The sequence below is a fragment of the Onychomys torridus genome, chromosome 14 (assembly GCF_903995425.1).
Source record: "Onychomys torridus chromosome 14, mOncTor1.1, whole genome shotgun sequence".
Classification (NCBI taxonomy): Eukaryota; Metazoa; Chordata; class Mammalia; order Rodentia; family Cricetidae; genus Onychomys; species Onychomys torridus.
The window spans coordinates 75,886,217-75,906,494 of NC_050456.1; the positions used below are offsets into that span (position 1 = coordinate 75,886,217).

At 51.6% G+C, this 20,278-nt stretch overlaps 1 protein-coding gene across 1 annotated transcript; it reads right to left on the reverse strand.

The window, feature by feature from the left end:
• Positions 1–822: 822 nt before the first annotated feature.
• On the reverse strand, positions 823–15,944 carry Degs2 (delta 4-desaturase, sphingolipid 2). Its single transcript, XM_036206156.1, has 3 exons — positions 15,792–15,944; positions 2,605–3,347; positions 823–1,248 (listed from the first exon to the last, which is right to left on the reverse strand). The coding sequence occupies exons 1-3, from the start codon at positions 15,871–15,873 to the stop codon at positions 1,102–1,104; spliced, it is 972 nt and encodes a 323-aa protein (XP_036062049.1). The 5' UTR covers positions 15,874–15,944; the 3' UTR covers positions 823–1,101.
• Positions 15,945–20,278: the final 4,334 nt, after the last annotated feature.

A 20,278-nucleotide genomic window follows, 5' to 3' on the forward strand; every position in this document is an offset into this window, starting at 1 on the left:
GTGCAGTGGGGCTCAGCCAAGGCCGTGGGTGGCAGCTGGCCTCACTGGGAGTCCCCTCAACCCCTGGAGTAGCTTGTGTGCACAGGAAGAAGCCACCTGCCTTATCTCAAAGTCCTCGTGTCTCGGAAGTTCTTAGACCAGGTCTTCTAAGTCATCTCAACAGAGTCACTATTCAGAGACACCTGTCCCTGGAACACAGGGCCACTCCCAGGCATGGGGCAAGGGCTGTAGCACACCCTCCTTCCCTGGCTGCCTCTGTGGTGGTGTCATTGGCCAAGCCTCGTACAAGCCTCAGGATGCAGTGGGAGCTGTACGGTTAGGCCCACTCTTGTCCCTGTCTGCCAAGGGACCCTCCCAGCTGCTACCTGCTCTGAACACCAGGACCCACTATGGCCCAGCCCCTAACCAGGTCACTAACCAAAGCTGCCTCTCTAGTCACAGCTATGCCATCACATCAGTATTTATGACCCACTCCCAGTTCACATAACACAAAAACACTGCCCAGTCAGCCATCTGACTTGGGTGCCAGTTCCATGTAGCATGGGGGGAGACGAACCCCATGCTGCTAGCCTGACCCTGTCCAAGCTCAGGATGGTTTCACAGGTCAAAGGACCTAAAGTAGAGCTGTCCTGTGGCTTGGAGGGACCTTCTGCAGTCTGTATCTAGAGGCTTCTCCATGGTGGCAGAGGCCTCAGGGACACACCCTTCTAGACACAGTCATGGGGCTGACCTTCACCCACCTGGATTTAGGCCTCATTCTCTGAGAGCCCAGGTTCAGGCCAGGACTCCATTCTGCCCGAAAGAAGGACAACACATTGACTATAAAGACAAAAGTTAGGTTTAATCTAGGGTACAAGAACAGAGAAACCAGCTCCTTGGGACCACAGACACCGAGTATCCTAGTCAGAGGGAAGGCCCAGAGAGATTAGGTAAGCCTGGTCACTCCAACCATAGCCTGCATCCCCTGTTGCTGGGCCCAACAGAGCCAGAGGCAGCCTAGACTGCAGGAGCTGATGTAGCACAGATGTTCTGTGGCTCTGGCCACGGAAGTGGGGGCCAGAGGCGTGGAACTGCCCACTCAGGACTGCTGGCTGGCAGGGCTCACAGGCGGTCCTCTGCCAGCTTATACTTGCGCTTAACCCTGGAGTAGGGCCCCAGAGAGTCCTCAAATACAAAGTCCCAAAGCACCTTCACCCAGGAGTGGTGCTGCGGCAGGTGGTCGTAGTATTCGGGCGCAATCTTCCGCACCTGTGGAGAGGGGCTGGGGTCAAGGCTGCACCTAGCACACATACTGTGAGTGCACACACACACACACACACACACACACACACATGCACATACCAGCTGCAAGTGAAGGAGGCCCCAGTAGGGAAGGCAGCACAGCCTGAGTGCCCCACCTAAGAACCCACCAACTTTTTAATCCAAAAGGTCAAGGTGGGTCCATCCCGATCCTGCAGTTCTGAGGCCTGCACCCACTGGCCTTGAATAACACCCTCCCTCCTCACCCTGGCATCCTATGCTCTGCCAGGCTCTGGGCTTCAGCTTTTACTGCTTCCTCACCCAATCCGTGTCTGCACACCCAGCCTTTATCCTGACCTGATATGCAGTGTCTACCTCTTCCCCGGGGAGTGTTCCGGCCACAGCACCTGTAACCAGAACACCACATTGCTGTGGAGCTCATCCTCCCACCTCCCCAGGGAAGGCACTGCTCCACATCTGAAATGGGTCCAGCAGGCAGCCTCCCCTCCAGCCCACAGCAGGTGCTTGCTCTATGAAGACTGCACCTGCCCATCAGAGGCGGCCTCCATAGACTCAAGCCTGGCCTCTGAAACATGCTATCCCTTTTAACCTCTGCCTTCTCAAATGTACATTGGAGTGTAGCATTCGTGGAAGGGGCAGCTTCATTGGTTGCATGAGCACAGCATTGGGAAAAATCCAAAGTCACCCAGACCAGTAATGTATGCACACTGGGCAAGCATGCACACACACACACACACACACACACACACACACACACACACACACACACACACCCTGGGCACACAAGAAGGACATACACAAACATACTCAGGAATGAGAACCCTCCCCCACTGCTGGCCCTTGCCACACCTATATAATGCCACAGCCATTGGCATTCAAGGCCTCCTGTTCCTGTATTTCAGCCTTCACCCCTCCACCTCAGCCACCCCACCTCTGTAGCTACAGCCGGTCCCCATAGGTTGTAAGGATGAGACTATACCTCTGCTGTCTGGCCAGCTCCAGGCTGGGAGCAGTGTGCCCATACTGCTACTTGCCTGGGACAGGAGTGAGCAGCAACAGGCAAGAGACAGAAAGCAGAGTGCTTTACATGGTGTCCACTGATACAGAAAAGGAAGCCCAAGTACGGGCCAAGTACTGGAGTAGGGATGCAGGATGGGCTAACCTGCATCTGCCTTGAGACACTGTCTTATCTAGATCTGCCGCCTCCACCTCCAGGCAGGCACTCCAAAAGTGAGGAGCCATCCCCTTACCAACACACAAAGTAAAGTCAGCCTAGGAATGGCAGAGCCCTTCTCTTTCCTCCTCATTCCTCCCTTGCCCGCTGAGCCTAGGCTGAGCACTTACCAGTGGCAGGTAGCAGCCGGGGATGCTGGGGAAGTCATGGTGCTCCATGTGGTAGCCCACATTGAAGGTGATCCAGTTGAGGGGCCCATAGTAGGAGTAAGTCTCATACCCCTTCGTGAACATATAATGCTCAGCCACAAAATGGCCAGAGATAGGGTGTAGGCCCAGGCCCAGGAAGGAGCTGGCTAGAAGGTAGACTATGGGTTTGATCCCCCAGAGGGCAAAAATGGTCATGTCGACTGCCAGCTGCACCAGGGTATTGAGCATCTCCATACGGGTCACCACCTTGGGGTTCACACAGAGAGGCCGTAAGGAGTAGAAGAAAGGCTGTAGCACCAGCCAGAGCAGCTTGCGGGCCGGGGTACAGAAGAACCAGCCTTCAAAGTTCGAGGGAATGTCCACGTCCAGCCCATCGCCACCCAGGTAACGATGGTGGTCCACATGGTACTTTTTGAAGGATGTGGCATAGGGTACGCCAATGGGCAGATTCGCGAAGATGGCAAACCAGCGGTTGCGGGACGCAAAGTTTGTGCCAAAGGCAGTATTGTGTGAGATGTCGTGGATGGCCAACGTCAGCGAGTGGTTGATGCAGCCACCGAAGGCATAGGCCCAGAATAGCAGCCATCGCCAAGAGAGTCCCCGCACCAGCCAGCAGGCCAGCAACTGCACCAATACCATCCCCAGCACTGTCCATTTGAGGTGGGGGTCTGGCCGCATCAGGGCCTTGATGGCTGGGTACTTGGCTACAGGGAAGACAAGAATGATGAGTGGCTTGACATGTATTGGATCTCATCCTGTCATCCCCCATCTTCAGTCCTCAGCAGTGCCCTAAAAGTAATCAGGACTCCACCCCCTACCCTCAAGGGTCTTGGAAAGGCATGCTATCCCAATACTTTGTGTCTTGGAAGAGTTGCAGCCTGGACTGTGGTGTGCACAGGATCTCCTACCTCTGACCACCTTCAGGAAGAGACTGGGTGGGGGAATTTGCCACCAGCCTAAATAAAGTGCCGGTGTCACAACAGGTCACACAAATATAATGGTACAGGCGGGTGGCGGTGGCACACGACTCTAATCCCAGCACTCGGAAGGCAGAGCCAGGCGGATCTCTGTGAGTTTGGGGCCAGCCTGGTCCACAGAGAGATATCCAGGACAGGCACCAAAATTACACGGAGAAACCCTGTCTTGAAAAGCCAAAAAGAAAAAAAAGAAAAAGATAATGCTCTGTTGGAAACCAAAGTAGCATCAGAGCCACAAGCCACCTGGCCCCCAGTGTTTCAGTAAACATGGGTCCATGTCATGTGCGACTAGGTACTTGCCAGAGAGGGACAGTGTGGACTGGTCACTCCCAAACTTGTCAGCCACTTGGGGCGGTGAGGCATGGCTTGGGGGCAGTCCCTAAAACAAATAAGCACTGCAGAGAAACTAACAAAATGCCATCTGTCTTTTCAGGGCAGCGAGTGTCTGCCCCTGTATAGAAGGTTCGTGCTTTTTGTATTTTGTTTTCTGAAAAGGAACAAATGGTACATGTGGGAGTTATCCAAGCCAAGAAGGACAAGGAAGGAAGGACAGACAGAATAATAACACATTTAGGCAAGACAGCTGTGCCTTCTAGAAACCACTGATGAAGGAGGTGGCAGCTTCTGGTCAGACAGTAAGTGCTGTATCCAGGAACAGAGAGTCATCAAAAACTCAGGGTGACAGATAGCCCCAAGGTCTACTCTGTTGGCTCCTTGGACAAGGACAGGCATCCCAGAGATGGGGCCAGCACTATCCTGCAGATGGGGAAACTTGGCCAGCCAGGCCACCTAGGGCACCTCAGTTAAATAGCACCAGTCCTCAGCATCAGCGCCACTCTGAGTAGACAGTGACCTCAACTTGCCTTGCCCAGGGATGACCTGTAGAGAGGGTTTCCTAGGACCATAGCAGGGGCTGTGGCCTTGACTGGAACTGGCAAGACACTGTGAACAGCGGTGATGGCTATATAGCATGTGACTGTCATTAATGCCCCCAGCTTACATGCCCAAAGTGGCATTTCAGTTGTCAAGTGTAACACAAAGCCCTGGATTCATTCCCAGCACTGCATGAAAAGAAGTATGTTGACATACACCTGTAATCTCAGCACTTGGGAGTAGAGTCAAGAGGATCAAAAGTTCAAGATATTGTCGACATAGTGAGTTTGAGGTAGCCTGGGCCTTGTATAAATAAAGACCATGTATAAATAAATAAGTAGGCAAATCATTGTGTGTGTGTGTGTGTGTGTGTGTGTGTGTTTTACCACAAGAGAAGAATGTTTGGCCAGACAGTGTTGGCTTATGCCTTTGATCTCAGCACTCAGGAGGCAGAGGCAGGCAGATCTCTGAGTTTGAGGCCAGCCTGGTCTACAGAGTAAGTTCCAGGACATCTAGAGAAACACAGAGAAACCCTGTCTCAAAGAAAAAAAGGAAAGGAAGAGATGGGGAGAGGAAGAGGGAGAGGGAGAGGGAGAGGGAGAGGGAGAGGGAGAGGGAGAGAGAGAGAGAGAGAGAGAGAGAGAGAGAGAGAGAGAGAGAGAGAGAGAGAGAGAGAGAAACATAGAGAAAACATAGAGAACATTACATTGGGAGACACACATAATCATGCCTATGGTCCCATCCACTCAGGAGCTGAGGCAGGAGGTTCCAGGAGTTCCAGACCATTAGACAAAGCAAAACTGAAATCCCCACTGTTTAAGAATTCCACCTTCTGGCTGGACGGTGGTGGCATGCCTGTAATCCCAGCACTCAGGAGGCAGAGGCAGGTGGATCTCTGTGAGTTTGAGGCCAGCCTAGTCTACAAAGCTAGTCCAGGACAGGCTCCAAAGCTGCAGAGAAACCCTGCCTCAGAGAAAGAAAAACAACAACAAAAAAGAATGCCAGCTCCCAAATACGTCACCTGAGCAATCTGGCATGGTCCTGAGATAAGGCCTTGCTAGCTACCTAAGAGATTTCAGGGCCAAGCTCAGGCAGGCTGCCAGGGGCTGCTTGTTGATGTTCATGGTAGTGTGTGGTGTGATGAGCCTGGGCATTTTACATCAGGGTATTAAATATTTCCTTTCAACCCTGTCCACAGTTACTTAATCCCTATCCCCAGCTTCCTGGGAGAACCTGGGCACTAGGAGACCAAGCTGCCCCCAGGCAGACTGTCTCTATTTTCAAATGGAGAGACAATTTAGCACCAGTGGTGAGCAGAATACTACAACCCTCAAAATGCCCACATGCTAACACCACACCCTGTGACCACCTTAGGTTAAAAAAGGTCAAGAAGAGGCACATGTGTCATCAAAGTCATCACAAGGCTCCCCAGGCATGTAAGAGCCAAGCTGGGAGCCAAGGGCTAAGTGAGGCATGTGGAGAGAAGCCACCTGTCTTGGAACAGACAGGAAGTCCTGTGAAGAAGGTGGGTAACTCCAGAAGCCAGGGAAGACACGGGAACCTGCTCCCCCATGGAGCTTCCAGAAGGAACATAACCCTGCTGATGTGGATTTCAGCCCAGTAGGACTGGGCCAGAATGCTAATGTCCAGAGAGAGCTAAGGATACTGTGAAGTGGCACACACCCAAAACTGGGGACTCCATTCAGGACCTCCTCCTCCTCCCAGCCTTGAGACAGAGGCCAGCCAAGCATGGCCTAGCCTCTGAGGACCCTGCTGCTCACCAGTCCTGGTAAGCCAGCATCATCCCTCTGGACCCAGTAGAGGAGTGGTTCTGGACACATAGGACACAACCGATATGTGAGCCACATTCTGGTCTTCCACTGGAGGGGCTGATGTGCCTGCCGCTACCTGGGAGTTGGGGGGTATGAGGACAGGTTCAGAGCCAGAGTTAGGACACCACCAGGGAGTGCCTCAGTGCTACCAGAAAATGGAAGGGAACCCAGGACCATGGAGAAGGTGGCATGTCTTCATGACAGAATAGGGACATCTGCAGGAAGGCTTTGTCCCCACCAGGAAAATCACATGCAAAGTGTCTGCATCTGTGCATGCCACCAGCTTCCCAGTCTCCCATGGGTGGCCTCTGTGTACTTGCTTCACCCACTCAGCCCCCCTCGGAAAGCAGCCAGCCTCCCTCTCTCTTACCCAAGAACCCACTAGCTCCAGCTAAGGATTTTCAGAAGGCAACTGCCCTTGCTTCCCCTTGGAAGGGAGCCAAGCATCAGCGCAAGAGGGCAGGTCCAGCCACACCTGTATCAGGTGAGCCCCAACAGGTGAATTCCAGGACAGCAGGGCCCAGGCCTTAGCTTAGATATAAACTGGCACATTTGGGATACACCTGAGGACACAGCCTAGCAGTGGTGACTATGGGCTTGTACTGGCTAGTTTTGTGTGTCAACTTGACACAAGCTAGAGTCATCAGAGGAAGGAGCCTCAGCTGAGGAAATGCTTCTACCACGAAATCCAGGTGTAAAGCATTTTCTCATTTAATGATCAATGTGGGAGGGCCCAGCCCATGGTGGGTGGTGCCATTTCTGGACTGTTGGTCCTGGGTTCTGTAAGAAAGCAGGCTGAGCAAGCCATGTGAAGCAAGCCAGTAAACGTCACTCCTCCATGGCCTCTGCATCAGCTCCTGCCTCTAGGTTACTGCCCTATTTGAGTTCCTGTCCTGATTTACTTCGGTGATGAATAGCAATGTAAGACAAATAAACCCTTTCCTCCCCAACTTGCTTTTTGGTCATGGTATTTCATCAAAGCAATAGCAACCCTAAGCAAATTGGTACTATAAGTGGGGTATTGCTGTGACAGACCTGACCGTGTTTTGGAGGAGGATTATGGAAGGACTTTGGAATTTGGGGCCAGAAGAGCCATTGAGTATTAAGAGCTATGTGGGATGTTCTTTAGGAGCCTGGAAGATAAGAATGTTGAGAGCCACGCAGAAGATGGAGACCTGACTTGTGAAGTTTCAGAGGGAAGTTTAAAGACTATCAGGGCCACTTGTTATTCTGAGTTAAGAGCCTGTGTTTCTGGTTAGCTGAAATTGAAGAGTCAGCTGTGATTAACAAGATACCAGAGCTGCTAAAGCAAAATTTTGCTTTGCTAGAATTCTTGATGCTGGTTGGCTGGAACTAAGAAATTATCAGTGGTTAAGAAGAGACCAGGATCACTGAGGTGAAATCTTCTGGGAAGTGATTCCTGGAAGCACAGAGATGCTGTGTTCTGCCGTGGAATAATCCTCTTGTAGACTGTGAAGATTTGTCACTGTGATTGGTTTAATAAACAAGCTGACTGGCCAGTAGCTGAACAGGATAAGGTTGAACAGGAGAGCCAAACTGAGAACGCTGGGAAGGAGAAGGGCAGCGTCAGGAGTCACCAGCCAGACGCAAAGGGAGCAGCATGCTAATAAAGGTACCGCCACGTGGCAAAGCATAAATAGAAATATGGGTCAACTTAAAATGTAAGAGCTAGTTAGTAATAAGCCTGAGCTATTGGCAAAACGTTTATAATTAATATAAGACTTTGTGTGGTAATTTGGGAAGCAGCTGCCAGGTATTTGGGAACTGGCAGGTGGGAGAGAAATATCCAATTACAGTGTTCCAGAGGTGGCCAAGGTTGTACCTCATGCTAGCAGCCAGACTTGGCAATGGGTAAGAGCCACCCAGGTGGTACTGGTTTTGAAGGCATAAAGGTGTCATGGAAAGCAGCTGAAACTTGGCACTGTGAGAGGAAAAAAAAAAGCCATTGGTGAAGGTACAGGCTGAGTGGCAATTGAAGGTCCAGGACTGAAGGGGTCATTCATGCAAAGGAGTTGAGGCTTGGCACTGTGAAGAGAGCCTATGAGAGGCTATTGGTGAAAGTGCAGCCTAGGTGCAGCCTAAGACCCCAGGGTTTTGGAGATGCCAGTACCATGGGAAGACCTCCAAGAACAGCAGCAGCATTGAAATGGAACCTGATGGAGTCTAGAAGACAATCTGTGTGTGCCTGTGTAGGGTGGGGCTGGGGGAGTGACCCAAGCTATTTGCAGGAGTCCCGAAGATTGCAAGTGGATCCCAGATAATTGGGCATTGAGTTATTTATACCATTGAAATTTGGTTTTGCTTGGTTCAGAGTGTGATGGTGCCCTGGTTCTTCCCTTTTTAAGAAGGTATTGAATTTTATTTTTAAAGGGGCTCACAGATGAAAGGCTTGAACTTTTAAAAAAAGATTGGACTGAAATTTTAAAGACTGATTTTAGTGTGAGGTCTTGGAGATGAATAATAAAGGAAGAGATATGGCTTAATAGTGTTTGTGTGTCAAGCTGACAAGGAGTCAGTCAGTTGTCCTGGCTGGTTCTGTGTGTCAACTTGATACAAGCTAGTCATCGGGGAAGGAGCCTCAGCTGAGGAAATGCCGCCATGAGATCCAGGTGTAAGGCGTTTTCTCATTTAATGATCAATGGGGGAGGGCCCAGCCCATGGGCTGAAGAGATGGCTCAGTGGTTGAGAGTGATTGCTGTTCCAGAGGTCCTGAGTTCAACTCTCAGCAATTACATGGTGGCTCACAACAATCTGTAGTGGGATTTGATGTCTTCTTCTGTCATAAAGGTGTACATGTAGAGCAGTCATATACATGATATAAATAAATTAATTAAAAAAAAAGAAAGAAAGAAAAACAGGCTGAGCAAACCATGTGAAGCAAGCCAGTAAGCAGCTCCCCTCCGTGGTCTCTGTGTCAGCACCTGCCTCCAGGATCCTGCCTTGTTTGAGTTCCTGTCCTGACTTCCTTCAGTGATGAACAACAATGTTGAAGTGTAAGCCAAACAAACCCTTTCCTCCCCAACTTGCTTTTGTGGTGTTTCAATAGAAACCTAATAAGAAACCTAAATAGAAACCTAATTAAAACAGGGCTGATGCTCAATGGCCCCTCCCTCCCTCCCCTCTGCCCAGGCCCTCTGCTCCTCTCACCACCCCAACAGATCCCAGTGACTCAGCTGCACGCGTAGCTGGCCCTCCTCCGCCTCAGGTCCCACCGGGGGGACCTGAGAAACACCCCACATGGAAGGACAGTGTCCCCTCCCTAGCTCATCCTGACACCCTGAGCTGCCTCCTGACAGACTCTGTGCAGCCCTCCATCCAATGGGTAAGCCGCTGAGGTCTTCTCTCGGTGGACACGGGCAGTATCCATCCTCTAGCCCACTGAGCCTCTAGCCTGGATACCTTATGCATGTCTCAAGAGTTCTCTACTCTGCTCCATGACCTGGAGGGCAGCCTTGACAACCATCTAGAGCGCCACAGCCAAGCATTCTCAGACTCAAGCCAGTGCCCCCTCTCTCTTGGGCTGCCTTCTCCATCCCACTCTGATATGCTTTCCCTGACAGCCCACAGAACTAGGAACACATGTAGGTGGCATCTTCCCTAGGGGTCCCTGGCCACTGGGTTTAAGGAGGCCTGACCTAAATGCCCCAGATTTGCCACCTACATGTGTTAGTCACTTGTTCTTTTTTTTTTTTTTCCTTTTTTTTTTTTTAAGATTGATTTATTATATATACAGTGTTCTGCCTACATGTATGACTGCAGGCCAGAAGAGGGCACCAGATCTCATCATGGATGGTTGTGAGCCACCATGTGGTTGCTGGGGATTGAACTCAGGACCTCTGGAAGAGCAGCCAGTGTTCTTCACCGCTGAGCCATCTCTCCAGCCCTAGTCACTTGTTCTTAAGGACCCAGAGCCTATGGTGACAACCCCATCCTCAAGGTTTCTCTGTGTAGCTCTGGCTGTCCTGGAACTTGCTCTACAGAGCAGGCTTGCCTTGAACTCACAGAGATCCACCTGCCTCTGCCTCTGGAGTGCTGGGATTAAAGGTGTGCACAGTCGCTGCCGCCGCCACCACCGCCACCATCACCCAGCCACAAGACACTCTTAACCTGTACCTCTGAGGAAGCCTTGGTTTTTCCAGAAATTCTCCTGTTTTGTCAACTGTGTTGTCAGGGAACAGAGTCAAGAGCTGGTCAAGGGAGCAGGCTGCCAGCTGCAGGCTACTCCAGCTCTCCTCCCCACTGACCCATGGAGATGGCGACCCCTCGCTCTCTTTGGTCTGCAGTAGGGTCCCACCGGGAAGACTTCCCATCACTTCCATTCTGAAACCATCACGTCTCTCCCCTCCCCGCCTGGCATCAACACCATTCAGGACAGGATTCTCCCACCCCCTTCCCAGCGAGGTAAGTAGTGCACAAGACCAGTCTGGCTAGGGGCAATGATCTTGGCTTCTGTGTCCTGGGATCCTCCAGCAGTTCAGCTCCCCCCTCCCACCAACAAACTGCTTAGTGGGGATGATGCCCCCTAGTGACCATAGGCTCAAATGAACATAGTCCCACCAGGTCTACCCCTCCACAGTGGACCAGCCTCTCATTTAGATACCCGGAGCCTTCCTAGGTGACGTCTTCCAAGCTCTACCTCAGAATGTGAGGATGTCTCTCCACTATTTGATCTTTTCCAGCCCAGTTTCTGAGCCACAGACAAGCCTGGCCCTGCCCTAGCTTGTCAGCGGCCTCTGGGAGACCCCCACAGCACAAGACATCAACAATGGTCCGGAGTATCTTCCTGAGTCTCACATCTACCTTACCTCCTCACTTGCCACTTGTTGGACCTGCTTTGTGTCTTGGTGGTGGATTTGGATACAGGTGTCTGGGGATCCCCAACTGATGAGAGAGGAAGCTCCATCTTAGAACTGGGGAAAGGCATGTGAGCTCATACAGGGCACATAGTGTGTCCTGGCTAAGGGGCTGTGAGAAGGCCAAACTGTGCTGGACCCTTGTACTGAAACTTACCCACTGAAGATGTCAAGGTAGTTGGGGGTGGGAATGGCCTCAGACCCTAACTAGTGTTCGCAGCAATAGAAGGTTAGGTCATGATACAAACTCAGGACCCCTGGAGTGTGGCCTTAAAATAAAGGTCTCACATGACATGTTAATATACCTCCATAAGGCTGTTAAATACTAAAGAACATGGCATTAAGACAGGCTAAGTGCCGTGTCCCAGAACATGTGAGCCATGCTAGCAAGGTATGTTGGAGACGTGGAGACAGTGTTCCATCTGAGTGGAACTCAGGCAGCCCAAACTCAGATCTCCACATGACCAGTTAGGAAGTGGGGTGATTAAATCACAAGGTGGGTCCCTTGTTATGGGGTCAGTAGACAGGCAATAGACCAGAATGCTCCCTCACACAGCAGACCAGAGTGCTCCCTCGCCTCTCGGCTACATGAGGACACGATAAAAACAAGGAAGTGACCATCACCTGATCGTGCATCTGGCACCTAGGCTGATCCCGGTTGCCTTTGGCTAGGGGTGGCCATGGTGTTTAGAGGATCTATTGCTTCTGTTTCCCCAAATCCCAGAGCCACTGGGCACCAGACACAGTTGAGCATTGAATGGGAAAGTCCAGTGCAGAGTTACAAAGGTAGAGGGTGTGGCACCCTAGAGGAGAGCGGGGGAGGGGAACGTGACAGGGGAGGGATGGTGGCATGTGGGTTGACTCTCATGGCTCCTGGGCACAGGAACCAGAGTGAGAATCTTGTCCCCAGCTCTACTCCAGGGATGCACCCAGGAGCCAGCCACGATGAAAACAGTTCCAGAAATTGGTAAATGGCCTCAACTAGGGGCTTTCAATGCCTTCTAGAGAGTAAATGTGGTTTCCCATTTACCATATGCCCGTGTGCACACATGCATTTGTGTGTGCATCTGTGTACATACTTGTGCATGTGTTGCCAGAATTTTCTTTGGAATATTTGAAGCTAAGACCTGAAGAATACACACTAAGTCAGTTGATAAAAAGGGAAGAAAACTAAACCTAGCTGGCACTGGGGGGGCAGAAGCAGGTGGATCTCTGAGTTTGAGGCCAGCCCGAACAGCCAAAGCTACAAAGAGAAACCCTGTCTTAAAAACCAAAAAAGGAGGAGGGAGGAGAAGGAGAAGATGTCTAGCTGGGGATGGGAGGGTCCTGGTGTCGGCCTAGTGTATGCCAGGTCCTAAGTTCCATCCCCAGCGCCACAAAAATAATCAGGCCAGCACAGAACAATGCTTACAAAGGCCAGGAAGTTGCCTGGGCCTTCCAGATTGGGAAGAAGGCAAAACACAGAGAAGAGTTGCAGGGTCAGTGTCTGGGTATCTCTAATAGGCCAGAGCAGAGGCCAGAGTTCAGCACTGGAACATCAGGGCCACCACCTCCTGCATTGCGGGGGCCCGATCCCCACATCCCATTTTCCTATTCCTGCCTAGCGCAGCACTATACATGCCTGCCCCTCAGCACAACACTACCTCTGACCACAAAACTATGGTCCTATAACTGGGCAAAAAACACTGGGCCCCCAAGGAGACTCTGGTACTGAAGTTAGCCACACAGATGGGCAGGAAGGCAGGCAGACCCCTCTCTTGTAATCTCAGACCCTGCCTGGCAGAGGAGACTATAGACTCAACCAGATCCTTGCATAGCCCAGCAAGAGGCAGGCTTCCTGCCAGTCACCCTGGAGTCTGCATGTCCCTGGCTGGGTGACCAAAGCCTCGCCTTCCCCTGGCAGCTCACTCTGTGCCCTAGACTCTCTGGCGGCATTTGGGTCTTCTGATCTTCCCAAAGGCCATCGCCACCAAGAGAAGTCACAGCCTGGCCTCTCCTAAGCAAACAATCCAACCACTGACTTTTATTTCCTGGTTTCCCGTGTGTGTGTGTGTGTGTGTGTGTGTGTGTGTGTGTGTGTACACGTACCTTGCTTTCATATGTTTTTAAAAAGCAAACAAAACTACAAAGCTATTTATTTAAAAACAAAACAAAACAAAACCCAAGCTTGTGTTCCTGGGCCTGGCTCAGTGTGTAATGGATCAGCTTCCTGCCTACCCTGGCCTGAGACACTACCATGAACCTTTTTTTTCTTAGGACTGTGCCAGGAGAACATGTCCTCATCCTAGGCAGCAACAAGGGGTGGACTTTGGTCTTATCGCAGAATACCTGGGGCCAACTCCTAGCAATGACTTCCTGGGAGCTGATTGGGAGATTACAGTCTTAACCGAACACCTGTCAGGCCCAGAGCTTGATGTAGCTACCAGCCAGCTGTATGAACTACAAATGGACCTGAGCAATCCAGGCCTCAGTGGCCTCTGGACTATTCGGCACAGGGCAAATCACTCCTCATCTCTGATTGACACTTGACTTCTGAAAAGAGACAGCAATTGTGTGCAGGATTCCCCCGAGGCTGGGGGAAGAAGCGATGGGGGCTTCTGCACTCCATCCTCAGTGAGTTGCCAGCCCTCTCTGCGGGAGGTTGAAAATGATAACAGCTTCTGTCTGTGGGGATCCTGGTCTGAATGCTTCACACATCACCTCCCAAATCTGAACCACAGCTTCTTAAGGAAGGCTTTACCTTCAGCTTTCTCTCTTGCCCAAGCTTCAACTGACTCACCCTTAACTCACAAGTGACTCTTGGAATCCTGACCATGGGATCTGCCTTCCTGCCAGCCACTAAACTGCTGCTGCTGAGCCCAGAGCTTGGGCAATGGAGCTGGAGAGGCAGAGCTGAGAGAGCCTGCACCTGACGTCAGAGCAGCCAGTGGGGTGGGGTGGAGTGCTTCCTGGAGGTTGGAGGTTGGTCAATGCAGGAAAGACCAGAACCTAAGCAGATAGAAGAACACACATCCCAAGTCACCAGCACAAACTGGGCAGGTATCAGGAAGCCACAGTCCCCAGACCAGGGGCATCCGTGAAGCTCCCTGAAGATAACAGCTCTCTTGCTGTACCTGGGCCAGAGTGTCCCCCCTCAACTCCCCAAGGCCTCTGCCCTGCTGCCTTTCCCCCACCAATCTCTCTAGGAAATCAGGATGTGTTCCAGCATCCATGGTTTCTCTGGTTAGAGATGTTTAGGGTTGGGCTGTGGCTCAGCTGGTAGAGGGTTGCTTAGTGTGTGCAAAGCCCTGGGTTGATTCCCCAGCACCCCATAAATTCTGGGTGTGGTGGTAAGTGCCTGTAATTCCAGTGCTAGGAAGGCAGAGAACAGGATCACAAGTTTGAAGCCCACTTGTGCATCGAGGAGGGAGGGAGGTCCTTGCCATGTATACCAGAGTCCCAGACAACCTTACTGGCTCTCATCCCTCAGGGAGCCTGCCTTATTCTCTCTACCAGGCAGGCAGCAACCACACCATTTTACAGATGGGGGCGGGGACACAGGCGTGGGGGCGAGGGGGGGGGGGGGGGGGGGGGGGGGGGGGTTGGTTTACAGGTGCAGTCTGCCTGGACTCCATGAGCACCTGTGGGCAGGGACACACAGCTGCCATGTGTGTCTCTGCTCACAGGTCCTCTCTACCTAAGGCCTGATGCCCGGAGAACTCAGGAAGAGAAGATGGGGGGCAAGCGGAGGGGCTAGGGGGCTCCTGCTCTAGCCTTAGCACCATCAGCGCCTCAGCCAAGGCACCTGCCCTCCTCTTGTGGCAGGAGTGCCTGCCAAGTTCACACAAGAAGGGAGGATGGCCTACTCAGATGTGTCGGAGACAACCACAAGATACAAACCCACAGGACAATTTCCAGGCCCTGAGCCCCTAAACTGCAGCTACAGCAGCCCAGGTGCACCCCGAGTTTGAAAGATGTAAAAGTCAGAAGCTCCACAGTTAGGCGCACGTCAGGAAGATGTCAAAAATAAAAACCCTAAGAAAAAGACCCAACAGGTCAAGACCTGGCCAAAGACAGCTAGAGACCTGGACACCAGCCGGGATACCACCGGCGAGGAAAACGGAAGCCGATCATCGAGTAAATGTCAGTTAAACCCACGGGAAACAGCACCGCCAATCCGATGAGACAGTTTCCAAAGTGAGCTGGGGGAAGTAAGAGTTGCAAGAAGCATCCGGACGCAGGGAGGCATGGGGATAGGAAGAAGGCACTCCTATCACGCACCCTCCACCTGCGGAGCCCGAGACGCCTGTCAGTCAATCTCGTGGAGTCCGCAGGATGGGGCCCACCCAGGGAAATGACCTCTCGGCGGTCTGCTGCAGGAGAGCCGCATTTTACCGCTGGGATCCTCGGGTCTCGCGCTTCCCGAGAGGGTGTATCGCCCGAGCTCGCGTATTCCCCGTGGACAGGCTTGGCCGAGACGCAAGGGGGTCTGCGCACAGCAAGTGCCTATTGGTTGTGGGTGAAGAAGCCGCGGCACGTGCTGATCAGCTCCCCTACTGTCCCCCCATCCCGCTGCGGCCCCTGGGTCCCCGGCTATGGTCGCACGCGCTCACCGAGCATCTCCTTGCGCCGCTGCGTGTGTGGCTGGTCGCTGTAGACCCACTCGAAGTCGCTGCGGCCCTCGCTGTTGCCCATGGTGAGGACACTGGGGCCCGAGCGCGCTCCACTGCGTCGCGCTCACCTGTCGCAGGGTGCGGGCTGCCGGCGGGGACCTAAGGACCCGGGAGGGGGCGGGGTGGAGGGCGGGGCTGAGGCTTCGGCGCCTCGAGGGCGGACCTAGGGCGGGTCGAGGGGGTCCCACCCCGCCTCCCCCTCCCCGCTCCCGGAATTCAAGAGACCTGGGTTGGGAGATGCGGCCGGGTGGGCACCCAGGAAGCCACTGTGGGGACACCCAGAGTCCTTGACTCCCTGACCGCGTGGCGATGCCCACTGCCACTTGCAGGCTGTGCGCTCCGGTGCGCACCTGTCTCCACGCCTGGCTGGCCTCGCCGGGGAGCGCAGTTCACTCTGTGCTCTAGACTCTTGGGTCTTTGGGCCTTCTGATCCTGGCGTCCTGGTTTCTGCAGAGGAGTAAGTGGGAATGAATGTTGGGGGACTAGGAGCTGGGGAGAGGTGCCCGCAAGCAAGGAGCTTGGGACAGGCAGGCCCCAGCAATGACTTCCCGGCTTGTCCCTTTCACGCAAGGCAGAGGGATATAAAGATACAACAAAAGCACGGAAGTGAGTCAAACATGAGGAACAGAGGTAGAGAGATGATTCCGGGTAATTTGTGCCACGGCACAGATTGGCTTTGGAGCAGTTTTTGCACTGGATCTTGTAGGGCGGGTAGGGGATCAACAGCCCGATAAAAGGGAGGGCGTTGATAGTTAGGGGAACAGCGGGTGCAAAGCTTGAGAAGTTCTTTAGGTGAGGACTTGGATCTGTGGAGGTGACAGAAGATGTCTCATCTGTTCTCCACCTGCGTCTGGTGTTCCAGAGGCTCAGAGCTTGGCCTCTTGGTGGCCTTGTCTGGAACTGCAGCCAAGGCCGCCACAGGCAGGCATGGGATGGAAAGTGTCCTCTCCTTCGTGAGGCCCAGGAGCACAGACCATTCTCAGCCCTGGCTGGAACTGAGGAGGAGGGCAGAGACAGCGACATCTGGGTGTCGAGGGGCACCAAGGACTATTGGTGAAATTATTAAGGCCACTCCACGAAGTTAAAAAGGGAGGTTTATTTTGTGGGGTAACTCACAAATTAAGGGACAGATAACAGGGTCTGGGAAAGGTGTGTTGCAGTCCGGCGGTGTTCTCTGGAGAACTCTGCTCGGTCTACCTCCAGCGACCAGGGTCCTGGAACCAAGAGAGCCAGCAAATCCGGATCTCGGGTCTTCAGGGTCCTCTCTCAGCCCCGCCTTGTAGGCGTGACCATTACCAAAGCCTTAATGGGAGTCGGAATGGCTACCCACTACATTTCCCCCTTTTGTCTAAATAAGAAGGTTCTAACCTAATACAAGACTATATACAAAGGGATGGTTATCAAATATTGTCCAGGAGTAATGAGGGATAATGACTTACATAAGATGGAACTACAAACAATATCAAGCAAGAAACACACACTAAAATCCAGAGAAGTCTAGAGTGTGGGTAAATGGCATGTTACAAAGATCATTCCAAAAGGTGTCCTAAAGAACCTGAATCTAATACTTAATATGTTTTATCTAAGATATTTTATATATGTAATAATATATATATATATATATATATATATATATATATATATATAGTTGTAATTATAACTGCTAGTTGCTAGTCTTCAATCTCATCAAAGACCAGAGAAGGAATATAATGGTACCTGAGAAATGAAAGATGGATGCAAGCAACTTTTGGGAATCTTGCAAGAGTAGACAGAGACAGCTGGTTTTACTATATAAAAGTTAAAACCTTGCTTTTTGAAAAAAAAGAAAAGGGGAAGTGCTGTGGGATGTTCTGTATGTCAAATGTGTTGCTCTGATTGGTTAAAATAAAGGGCTGATTGGCTAGTAGCCAGGCAGGAAGGATAGGGTAGGCGGGACAAGGAGGAAGAGAATTGTGGGAAGTGGAAGGCTTGGGGGAGACACACTGCCAGCCTCTGCCATGACAAGAAAGATGTAAGTAAGGTACTGGTAAGCCACGAGCCATATGACAAAGTATAGATTAATAGAAATGGGCTAATTTAAGATAAAAGAAGTAGATAACAAGAAGCCTGCCACAGCCATACAGTTTATAAGTAATATAAACGTCTGAATGATTATTTTATACGTGGGTTGTGGTACTGCGGGGGCTTGGTGGCACCTGGAGAGAAGCTCTCCAACTACAAAGGTCTGATCCACAGTCCAGTGAGGAAGACACTCAGCCAACCAGAGCCCATGGCTGCCATATTAAGAAGGACACACCCCCCCCCCCACCCCCGCCCGCTGCCATCCCACCTGCTGCCAGATGCGGTAACTGGGCCAGGTGAGAAGGCCTTACCACAGGCATGCAGGAATATGGGCAGACCTATACCAGGACCCAGCCCCTAACCTCTGGCCTGGTGAGCCATACTATCGTCAAGCACTTGCCAGGTGCTGACCTCCATGTTGACCTCTGTGATTTTCCATCTTGATGCTTGTGCCTGGGGTTCCCACTTTTGGCTTCCTTGGGCCTGGGTCAGGGTTAGAAAACATAGTCTTCACTTGGGACACCACCTGCCTGGAGAAAAGTAAGACAGGGTACTCAATTCATAGAGGGGGCAATTGAGGCCAAAGAGTACTGAGGTGCCCAGGCATGGCAGGACACACCTGTAACCTGCATGCAGGAGGCTGAGGCAGGAGTTACAGGGATGAGGCCAGCCTGGGCTGTAAGGTAACACCCTGTCAAAGGAAAGAGGGAGAGGAAAAAAGAAAAGGGAGTTTGGGGTGTTTTGCATATACTCGCGTGTATCCCCGAGAGCAACTCTGAGAACAGTGGTCCTGTAAGATTATAAAGGAGCTGAAGCATTCCTATGGCCAAACACCGTGGTAGCACATGTATCCTCACAATGTCTGAAGGGATGCTGGTGTGAGCAGATGTGCAACCCTACAGCAGACAATCACGTGCCGTGAGGCACAGTCTGGGGTGGTAACACCAAGCTGTGCGTTCGCAGCGCTTCATGCTGTCATTTCCCAGAGTGTTCCCTTATTAAACAATAGATCACAGAGACTGTCCATGTGCCTCAGGCTAGAAGCCTTGCCTAGCATCCCAAGGCTCCAGTTCAGCCACCTCATTGTACACACTGTGTAATTGTAAGGTAGTGTGCTGCGGTGTGCCCCATGTCTCACTGCATTATCTCTAGTGCACCATTTAATTATATTTTCTGCATGGTGGCTTCAGGAGCAACAGGCATCAATCAATATACAGTGGTTAGAGGCCAGGTGCCATAAGGTTGTGTAAACGTGCTGTTACATTGTCCTGTTAGCACAATCGCTAAGTCCCCTAACTATATGTATTATGAAACATGTCTTCACTTCACAGTGAGGACATACATGTGTGCGTGTGTGCACACATATGTGTACTATATATTATGCAATTATGCATATCTCTATATTAGACACAATATTTACTCCCTGGTAAGTTGGTAAGCAGAGACTCTCATGGCCTGGAAGTGGGAGGAATCTTGAAAGGCAGCTACCTCAGTGAGTCCTTGGCATCCATCACATGTCCCTAGGCTTGCGAGCAACCTGTGGTTCCTGCCTGCTGGTTCTCACTTAGGAACTGATTATGATCTTTTATCACATGGTTCTGGTGTCAGAACTTGTCTGAGGACCCAGGTATTGTCCCTTGGTGACAGAAATCAGCCCAGAATGCATTGCTATCAAACCCTTGGCCTTCAGAGCCAACAGCTTGGCTCTCGGCCAGGACCTAGAGTCAGTGGCCTCCCAGGGAAGTCACTCCAACAAAGAAAGGCAGCCCTCCAGAAAGGGGGAGAATGGGTTTCCTGGGAAGAGAGGGAATAGAATTGTATGGAGGGTGGGGACAACCCAGCCTTCCAAGAGCCTGGACTGGTGACACAGTGTGCTGCAATCTCAGGCCCTGGAGGCAGAGCCAGAGGACAAGCTCAAGAGCAGCGACATAGTAAGTCTCACAAACAAACAAACAAATAAATAAGACAACACTCCCCAAAGGTGTTTCATGCTTGAAAACAAAAACCAAGGTTGCGAATGCGTCTCAATGACAAGGCTTCGTTCCATCTCCACACAAAATAAATATTAAAAATCAATCAAGAAATAATATGAATCAACTAAAAATGATTTTAAAACAGCACTCTGGCAAACCAGCATTCCTTGTTCTCTGATTATTGATCAATGAGATGAGAGGAGTCCCAGCAGGAGGGTCCTGCACCATGAATGCCAGCACACCTGTCCCATCATGATGGATAGCACCCCCAAAATGAATCAGAATAAATCCTTCCTCCTAAGTGGCTTTCGGGTATTTGGTCATAGCTGTGTGAAAAGTAACTAGGCAGTGTCTCCTGGAAAGGATCCCCAGCTACTTATTAACTCAAGTGCA

Bases quoted from the DNA above. Each gene is read 5' to 3' on its own strand.
- Degs2 (XM_036206156.1), bottom strand. From the start codon at position 15,873: ATGGGCAACAGCGAGGGCCGCAGCGACTTCGAGTGGGTCTACAGCGAC. The intron at 3,348-15,791 runs GTGAGCGCGTGC...TCTTCCCTGTAG, and splicing joins GCGGCGCAAGGAGATGCTCG to CCAAGTACCCAGCCATCAAG. The intron at 1,249-2,604 runs GTAAGTGCTCAG...CCCTCTCCACAG, and splicing joins CCGGCTGCTACCTGCCACTG to GTGCGGAAGATTGCGCCCGA.